General features: G+C 43.8%; 1 protein-coding gene across 3 annotated transcripts in view; it reads left to right on the top strand.

Moving 5' to 3' along the window:
- FYB1 (FYN binding protein 1) overlaps positions 1–9,928 on the top strand; it is a 131,828-nt gene that overhangs the window by 39,467 nt on the left and 82,433 nt on the right. For 2 of the 3 annotated variants that reach the window (XM_034774719.1, XM_034774717.1), the window contains exon 1: positions 8,181–8,407. The exons of the other annotated variant lie outside the window; for it this stretch is intronic. In XM_034774719.1, coding sequence (XP_034630610.1) covers positions 8,402–8,407 — 6 coding nt within the window. In that variant the 5' untranslated portion in view covers positions 8,181–8,401. Of the gene's footprint in view, positions 1–8,180; positions 8,408–9,928 lie in introns of those variants that run through there. 3 annotated transcript variants of the gene reach the window in all.

The following is a 9,928-nucleotide window of genomic DNA, read 5'->3' as shown; positions in this document are numbered from 1 at the left end:
CCGGCGCGCCCCCCCCCGTGGAATGCCGCGCTGCGCTCCCCCCGCCGCCCCTTACCAGGTGCTGCCCCAAGCATGTGCTTGGGTGCCTGGTGCCTGGAGCCGGCCTTGCCCTTTGCTCAAGTGGGCTGCCTGCCTTCAGACAGACAGCAACCCTTGCAGACCTAGGTCATCCAGCTAACCTCAGAGAACCAGCTCTTGCAGAAGCAAGTCACTTGCTTGCCTCTGGAAAACACCGCTCTCCAGACACGGCTCGAACAGCCCTGTTCCACTGCCGGAATGGTTTGATGGTAATCACTAGCGATTCTGGACTTCTATAAACCAGTGCCACCGCCTGTTCATGATGCAACCTCAGTTCTATAATAGTGATCGTGCAAAGGTGAGCCCAGTCATCAGCCTGCTGGCTGGGGACTACGCCTCTCCCTCCTTGGTGTGTGGCAGCCCAGCCCTATTGAACTGGGAGGTCTTCCTCCCAGCCATGTCAGTACTATTCAATGATCCACACCGAACCCGAATGGCAGAGGCTGCTCTAAGGAAGCTCTGACAGGGGCAGGGCACATACCTGGGGCACCCCTGCAAAATCCCATCCTACTAGCCTTCATCGACTCAGATGCAGCAGACTGCTTCATAGATGCAGCAGTAGCCCGGATCCTGTAGATTCCCCTGCAACACAAGGTCACTCCTGACCTTATAGAGCAGTAGTTCTCAAACTTTTGTACTGGTGACCCTTTTCAAATAGCAAGCCTCTGAGTGCAGCCCCCCTTATAAATTAAAAACACTTTTTTATATATTTAACACCATTATAAATGCTGGATGCAAAGCAGGGTTTGGGTGGAGGCTGATAGTCTGCGACCCCCGTGTAATAACCTCACGACCCCCTGAGGGTTCCCGACACCCTCTATGCCAGGGGTTCTCAAACTGGGGATCAGTGGTTCCCCTGTGTCTTCTGCTCCAGTGACAGAGGAAAGAGCCCCATTGGAGGCTGTGATTCAGAGGCACCAAGAAACGTTACAATTTGGAATGATCCATTCTCCACACTTTCCCCTATCCTCAGTGTTTCCTGGCTGGCTCTCCATAACCCGCTCATTTGGTGGCAAGCACAGGAAGTCTGTTTTCTATCAGAGTTTTGTCAGCAGCACTGTTGGAAAACAGTAGCTCCTGTCCCAGCATCCAAAACTTGAGAGGCCCAGATGGGGTGGCTATCCAGGCAGAACCTTCCACTGAAGCCACATCTGAATTCACCTCAAAAGACCAAGACTACAGTGATATTTTTGAAAAGAAGAATGCGGAAACTCTCCCTCTGCATGAGGATTACAACAGAGCTGCAGCCAGGTGCAAAAATACCATTTGGGGGAATTTACACCATGTCAGAACGTGAACTGACTGTGCTCCGAGAAATACCCTCAGGCAAGGTTCTCCTGGTAATCTGCAAGTTGACCTCATCAGCTGGCACACCACTCTTTTTGTCATGAAGAAAGACGGCAGTCTCAGACTCAGACAGTGCACTGACTCAGATAACTATCAGGAATCGTTATCTGCTACCCCTGATTCCTGAATTGCTAGATTGTGTTGTAGCTGCCCATATAGTCACTAAATTGGACCTGAGGGCTGCATACAACCTTGTACAAATTAGAGAAGGGAACAAGTGGAAAACTGCCTTCCAAACCCGCTATGGCACATTAAGACTATCTCGTAATGCCCTTCTGGTTGACCAACTCCCTGGCTACCTTCCAACATTTTATGAATGACTTGTTCCAAGATATCTTGGACCACTATGTAGTAGTCTAGTCTACCTGGACAACATATTGATCTTCTCTGAGTACCGCGAACAGCATACTGCTCCCATCCGGGTGGTCCTGGAACACTTATGGCAGCATGGTCTTTTCGCCAAGCTCGAGAAGTGTGCCTCTGATCAGACCTCCTGGAGTTCTTGGGCCTCATCTTATCCCCAGAAAGGTGAACCCATGCAAGGCCTGAGCCATTCAAGACTGGCCGATTCGCCACATGGTACACGACCTGCAATGCTTCCTGAGGTTCGCCAATTTTTACTGATGATTTATCCTACATTTTTCAAAACAAATCAAGTCCCTCACCACTCTTCACTGGAAAAATACCCAATTCCATTGGCCTCCTGAAACTTGCCTCTACTACAGCACACATATTGGCTCATCCAGATGTCACACAAGCCTTCACTGTAGAAGCTGATGACTCCAGTATGGCAATTGGGGCTGTCCTCTCCCAGAGACTTGGTCCCAAGCCAATGTTACACCGTGTGCTTATTATGCAAGGAAACTCACTCACACAGAACTAAACTATGAAATACTTGATAAGGAACTCCTGTGATAAAAACTGCCTTTGCAGAATGGTGGCTCTACCTGGAAAGAGCTGGCTACCTGGTGCAGGTACTCACTGATCATAAAAATCTGGAATAGCTATGTAGGGCAAAGGCCGTAAAACAACAGCAGCATTGGTGGACCTTGTTTTTCTCACAATGGAATTTCATTATCACATACTGCCCCAGATCCAAAAATGGCAAGGCCAACACCCTGTCCTGAAGATATGGTACCAACCCACATTCTCAAATCCCAGAACTTTGTCAGTGCAGTTCGTCACCAGGATGTATTGACATAGCGCAGTGTAGACACTGCTGGAAGTCGATCTAAACTAGGTCAACTGAAGATACATAACTTACGTAATTTAACTAGCATAACTTAGATCGACTTACCTTGTTAGTGTAGACCAGGCCTATTAGACCTTTTTTTAGGTGTGGTCTCTTAAGTACTGTTTCTTACAGCAATATTAAATAAAGGGCATGCTCGTATATCAGTGTCAACAAGGTTTTAACTTAACCCATAACAAGGTTTAACCCCGCTCATCACAATACAATACCTATGGCCCAGTTCTATTTGTAGTCACCAGAGCTTTTCCCAGTTCTTCCATAATAATTTAATGTGCTAATTATCCATTAAAACTTTGGTCAGAACTACACTACTCAAAGCACTTTAAAATGGCAGCCGAATGGAACTTTAATAGCATGTTGTTCAGGAAATCTATTCCCGTCTGTGGAGGCAAAGATAAAGTGCATGATCGCTGAAGGAAATGCCTTGTTCTCCTTTTGTATTGTGCTGGTAAGCACAAGGAGAAGCTTGTCTGTACTCCAAAGCTGCAAGTACACACTGAAGATTTAGGTATTTCCTAAAATGATTCCCTAATAGGATTGATATTGGGATATCTGAGCCATTACCTGTCCTGGGAAAATGGGGATAGATGAGAAATCATTCCCAGAATTCTTGCCTTCCAGGAGCAGCGTAACAGCGCTGGTTGTTGCTGGTATGTTAACTCACCATCTTTGTACTCTAATTTATAGACATTCAAACTTTTGGAAGCACTAATTCCACAAATGGCATTAAATATCAGAGGGCAGGCAGGAGCTACTTGGCTGCCTGACAGCGTACCTGACATCTCATCTTTGGTCCCTAGCCTAGAACTAGGAGGGAGAAGTACTGCCATAGTGGTCAGAAAGAGCAAGAGAACTTCTGGAGAAAACTGTACTAAGGGGACTTTGCTCTTGCTTAGACACTTTATGCATTTTCCTGCTGGTTATTTATTGATTACTTACCGGTGTCCATCACCATAGCTTCATGATACTGGTTACGTAAAGTGCAACACTTCCCAAATTAAGGCACAGTGCTCCCCCTCCTTGCCCCCTCTCAACTACTACCCACTTGATGAGGGACCAAGTTTAAGGGATAACCAGCCAGGAGACCAGATGTCACCAACTGTTAGGAATAAGCAGGAGCAAGGAGATTTGTGCTCCATCCTGCCCTAAAAGTGACAAGATCTTGACTCTGAGGGGGCTCTGTTAGGAGTGAATTCCAAAGCTAAAGGACAGGTTTCAGGGTAGCAGCCGTGTTAGTCTGTATCCTCAAAAAAGAACAGGAGTACTTGTGGCACCTTAGAGAGGAACGCCCTCTACTGAGAATGTCCAACCCTCAAAATACAATAAGAGCAGAGGACAATTGTCTTTGACATTTGATGTGAGCAAATGAAAGGGTACATAAAAAGGCCAGGCCACCACTCATCCGATGGAAGCTCTATAAGGGAATTTACTATTTTTCTTGTTTTTTTGCGTTGTTACTTCTGACTTGTTTATTTTTCTTTCAAAAAAACTTTTTTTCCAAGGTACAGGAAGGTGATCAACTGAATAAATGCTTGGAAACACAGAATATACCTCATGTTGTACAGGTGACTGATGTGTACAGGAATATTAACAAACCATTACACTGGGGATTGGAAGTCAGTATGTGGTGCACTAAATCAACTTGTCATTGTGTAACAGGCAGACACACAAATGAGCCAATCTATATACAGAGGTTAGGATAGCACAAGCAGGCATTACTGTGTTTGGAGGGATATGTCTGTTTTACTGGAAGCCTGAATCATTTTGTGTTGGTATTTTGGTTGTGGAGAAGTTCCTTGCACTGCTGAGAGTGCTGGAAAGCAAAGGAAAAAAGATCTCTAGACCCTTTTCGAAGATGCAGGTCTCACGTGCCTGCTAAAAGTGCCTTACACCCAAAATCACTCACTAGTAAATGCCACAGTGACACCAGAGAACTGAGTGGAAAGCCACAAGAACTGAAAGGCTGTGGCAGTTGTAAAATGGCTCCCTGAAGCATTTGAACACCATTTTTGACTATAGATAATCTAGTGATCTGTTGCAAACATTGAACGTGGGCAACTTCACAGCAAGTTCACTGTATAGACTGTGATTCCGACTGAATGGCATTGTTTGGTTATAAGGTATACTCTCAACAGCATTATAGCAATGAGGGCTATTTTTACTCTCCTGCATTCTATGAAAAAGATGAAAACCAAAACCAATCTTATCAGAGTTGCAAAGAGCAGCTCTTTCTTTGATCATTCCATGATTTGCTTAGTGCCGATACTGTATGCAAACTCTGGCAGCAATGTTTACCAGCAGCAAAATAATGCTGCTGTTTTAGCTCTCAAACAGGCATGAAGATCAACAACTAGACTGTCAACAGCCAATGAGTGTAATCCTCCTTAGCATTTAGTGCTGACTGCTCATTCTCACCAACAACATGAATTGTATAAATGAAATCTAGTGTGTACTAAAAAGGATAATGAACAGCACATATCATTCAATTCAATTAAAGGAAAGAAGATGGGGATGAACATTCATGCTTTAGATCCTCTTTATCCTGTAGGTCTTGTCCCAAACTGGATATTTTGATAATTCAAGTGAACAGAGGACCTTCTTATCATAATCCATCTCTTTATTTAATCTATTCCTGCAACTAGGTCACAAAAATCACCTGTCTCACCCAACTGGTGGTGGTTGTTTTCTCTCTCTCTCTCTCTCTCACACACACACACTCACTCACACTCACACTCACACACACACACACACACACACACACACACAGATAACATGGCCCTCTAGTGGCAAATATCTTAGTCTTAATAAAAACAAGGAGGAGTCCTTGTGGCACCTTAGAGACAACAAATGTATTTGGGCATAAGCGTTCGTGGGCTGAAACCCACTTCAACAGATGCATGGAGTGGAAAATACAGTATGGAGGTATAAATACACAGCATATGAAAAGATGGGAGTTGCCTTACCAAGTGGGGGGGTCAGTGCTAATGAGCCAATTCAATTAAGGTAGAAGAGGGCTATTCTCAACAGTTGACATGCAAGGGTGAATACCAAGGGAGGAAAAATCACTTTTGTAGTGCTAATGAGGCCAATGTAATCAAGGTGGCCCATTTCAAACAGCTGACAATAAGGTGTGAGTATCAGCAGGGGGGAAATTAGTTTTTGTAGTGCCCCATCCACTCCCAGTCTTTATTCAGGCCTAATTTGATGGTGGCCAGTTTGCAAATTAATTCCAGTTCTGCAGTTTCTCGTTGGACTCTGTTTTTGAATGTTTGTTGTTGAAGAATTGCCACTTTTAAGTCTGTTATTGAGTATCTAGGGAGATTGACTTGTTCTCCTACTGTTTTTTTAATGTTATAATTCTTGATGTCAGATTTGTGTCCATTTATTTTTTTTGCATAGAGACTGTCTGGTTTGGCCAATGTACATGGTAGAGGGGCATTGTTGGCACATGATAGCATATATCACATTGGTGGATGTGCAGGTGAACGAGCACTTGATCATGTGGCTGATGTGGTTACGTCCTATGATGGTGTCCCTTGAATAGATATGTGGACAGAGTTGGCACCAAGGTTTGTTGCAGAGTTTGGTTCCTGGATTAGTGTTTTTGTTGTGTGGTGTGTAGTTGTTGGTGAGTATTTGCTTCAGGTTGGGGGGGCTGTCTGTAAGCGAGGACTGACCTGTCTCCCAAGGTCTGTGAGAGTGAGGGATCGTCCTTCAGTATAGGTTGTAGATCCTTGATGTTGCACTGGAGAGGTTTTAGTTGGGGGCTGTAGGTGATGGCTCGTGGCGTTCTGTTACTTTCCTTGTTGGGCCTGTCCTGTAGTAGGTGACTTCTGGTTACCCTTCCTGCTGTCAGGGTGCCAATGTCTGAGATGATGGGGCGCCCAGGATTCCCAGGTTTATGGATCTTGGGTAGCAGATAGAATACCCCTGGTCGGGGCTCTAGGGGTGTGTCTGTGTAGTTTTGTTCCTGTGCTTCTTCAGGGAGTTTCTTGAGCAGATGGTGTAGTTTCTTTTGGTAATCCTCAGTAGGATCAGAGGGTAATGGCCTGTAGAATGCAGTGTCAGAGAGTTGCCTAGCAGCCTCTCATTCATATTCCGACCTGTTCATGATGACTACAGCACCTCCTTTGTCAGCCTTTTTGATATGATGTCAGAGTTGTTTCTGAGGCTCTGGATGGCACTGTGTTCTGCACGGCTGAGGTTATGGGGCAAGTGATGCTGCTTTTCCACAATTTCAGCCCGTGCACGTCGGCGGAAGCACTCTACATAGAAGTCCAGTCTGTTGATTCGCTCTTCAGGAGGAGTCCACGCAGAATCCTTCTTTTTGTAGCGTTGGTAGGAAGGTTTCTGTGGGTTAGTGTGCTGTTCAGTGGTGTGTTGGAAATATTCCTTGAGTCGGAGACGTCAAAAGTAGGATTCTAGACTTAATACTAGCTCATGTGCTCAGCCAGTGTTGGATCTTTGCTATTTTAAGGCTTTAGGATTTAAAAGGCAGAAAGAGAGACGACAAGATGTACTGGAAATATTGATGTGGGGTTTGTGACAGATTGTTCTTTACTTGTGGATTACCCATGTATGAGAATTAGAAACTGAAGGGAACTATCTTAGTGAAATTTCCCCAGTATCATGTTCTCAGGTGTTTACTCCACACAGAATAAGCTGAGGGTTTGGTCTGCAAATCCAATAGATTTCCTGAAGCCCAAGGAGGTCTTTGTGCTTCTCTGTTGGCTTTTGGCTTCCCCTCGCCATAGTCTCTTGACAGGAGCCAGGGAGATCCCTATCCACTGATTCTAGTCCCCCTGGAACCACTCCCATCAGGGGTGTTTGCAGCCTGTGGAGTGGGAACTCAGCTAAGTTAATGCTTGCAGGGTCAGCATTAACTTATCCAGAAAAGACATGGAGAGCTGCGTAGGTACAATGCTGGTGGAACAGCCCAAATCCAAAAGTTTAAGGCCCTTATTTCACAATTTGGTCTCAGATCCCACCTGCCTTCCTTGGGGGCTGTATGTGGGGGTCAGAGTCACCCTGGTAGGATCATATTGCAGGATCAGAACCCAAGTTTGTTCAGTTCAAGTGCTGGATTAAGGTTCATGGGGAACATGATTTTATCCATACCAATTTGTCCCTCTTTATTCTATTTACCTACTTTTTGACTTATAAAATACTCCCAGTGCCACAGAGCTGCATGCACGTGTATAACACGTAGTTTTAAAAATTAACCTTTTGAAACAAAAGCTAAAGAAAGAAAGAAAAGACAAAAAAATTCCCGCCTGTGTTTCATTAATCATGGCTCGGGAAGGGCCAGATCCTGTAAAATGCACACTGACTTCCTGGGGTGCAAGCTCTGGTTCTGATCCCTCAGTTAAATATATAACTGCCGCTCACTTTCTTTCGGCTATCACATGGAGAATATTGCTGATGGCAGCAGCAGAAGTCTGAATAAACACATTTTAGTTCCTTTTCTCCTATACTTCTTGCCCAATATCCTGTAAGTATTAGAAAGAAAGGGTTTCTTTGCTGGTTGCAATGTTGAGCTAATGGAATCCACAGTAGGTTTTATTCTGCAACCCTCTGCCAGGTTCAGCACTTCTGTGCATGGATTCCTGAGCACACAGACAGAGGTAGCAAGGCCACAATGAAGGTGAATCTGTGATTTTGCTACACTGAGAGAGAACGAAGACTGACAGTTTTTCTGTCTTTGCCAAATTATTGGAGAGCGGAATGCAGGTAAATGTCATGTATGTTTATTTTATAAATGACTGTACAGAATTCCAGAAGAAGAAAGGCACATTTGATGCCTCAATAAAATCTCTTATTCTTGGACGCGTTAATTGAGCTAGATGGAGAACAGAATAGATCATGGCACAATATGATATGTTGTTTACAGACCTCAATGGAGACCTACCACAAGATTTAAGAGCCACAAAATTGCCCCGTCTCTCTCTGAAAAATGCACATTGTGTAATTTCCTGACTTTACTAAAAGTCACCCTGATTCTAAAAAACCTTACAACTTGAAGATTAACTGAAATAGTGACCCCAAGTGGTATGTTATGATTGTGACCAGTGATTTCTTTCCTAGCATTTTCTTAAGCATTCTTTGTGTTTGGTTGTTTTTTCTTGTGTGTGTTGTGTGTTGTGGTTGTTTTTAGTTGTTTGTTTGTTTTATGGTAGCCTGGAATGAGGTATCAGCTTGAGTATCTACCCTGTTTCTAAATGGCCAAGAAAGCAACTTTGTGATGATTTATTATTCATAATAGTGCCATTTTTATTCGTAGGACCAAAACTTGAACTAAAGCTCCTGGAAACTACATAGGATCTTGCTTGCTAGCATAAAATCCTTTGAAAGTAATGGTGGGGCTCCATAGATTTCAGTGCTTGGGAAGACAGAGTTGTTGTGTTAATTCTGATGGAATAGATGGCCCCAGAAAGTCCAAGGGGTTAACAAGCCCTATCACTACAATACTAACCAGTCAAATATAATTTGGGGTTTTGAGTACAGAGATTTCGACCTGCTTAGTCCCATGGCAAACACACTAGAAAATTCATGCCAAAGTTTGAAAAAAAATATTGATTAGGATACATGAGAGAGAAAAAGAAGAAATTTTTAAAAAGCTTTTTGAAATCGAGTGGTTCTGTAAAACAAATTTAATCAAAACCACTTTTTGAAAGAAAGCGAAAGAGAGAGATCAGTTAGGGACTCTTATTTTGTCAGCTGATCCTTCTAAATTGAGAAGAAAGCTGTTGAATTTTGAGTTGGCAGCTGTAAATAGTAGTTACTCTTCCTGCTTTTGACAAAACTTGCAGGCACAAAAAAGAAGAGATGGAGGGGGGCGGAATACAGCTTTCGTTGATCTTAGGATACAAGCTTGCTGTTCAGTGATGGGTGGACGTTGTAGGCTGGGAGGTCGGCCATGACAGTTGTTGCTCTTGACCCTGGCTCATTTCCTTGGTCTGGGATGTCATCTATTTTTATTATTTTATTAATAATCAAGTTTATTAGTGTAGTGTGTAAGGGCCAACCAAGAATGGGAACCCATTTACGATCCAAATAGACAAGACAGACAGGATGAGAGAAGAGATATAATGCACAAGCAGAGTGAACAATATGATGATAACCAATGGCATGTTAGTTCCACTTTCTGTGTGTGTGTGTGTGTGTGTGTGTGAGAAGGGTGTTACCTAGGAGAGAATCGGCTAAATGGAAAGAAAAGAAAAGGGAAGGGAAGGGAAGGAGGTGGATGACAGA

Source organism: Trachemys scripta, chromosome 6, assembly GCF_013100865.1.
Source record: "Trachemys scripta elegans isolate TJP31775 chromosome 6, CAS_Tse_1.0, whole genome shotgun sequence".
NCBI classification, from domain to species: Eukaryota; Metazoa; Chordata; order Testudines; family Emydidae; genus Trachemys; species Trachemys scripta.
Note: the sequence above shows the minus strand (reverse complement) of the source record. Positions and strands in the feature narration are given on the sequence as shown.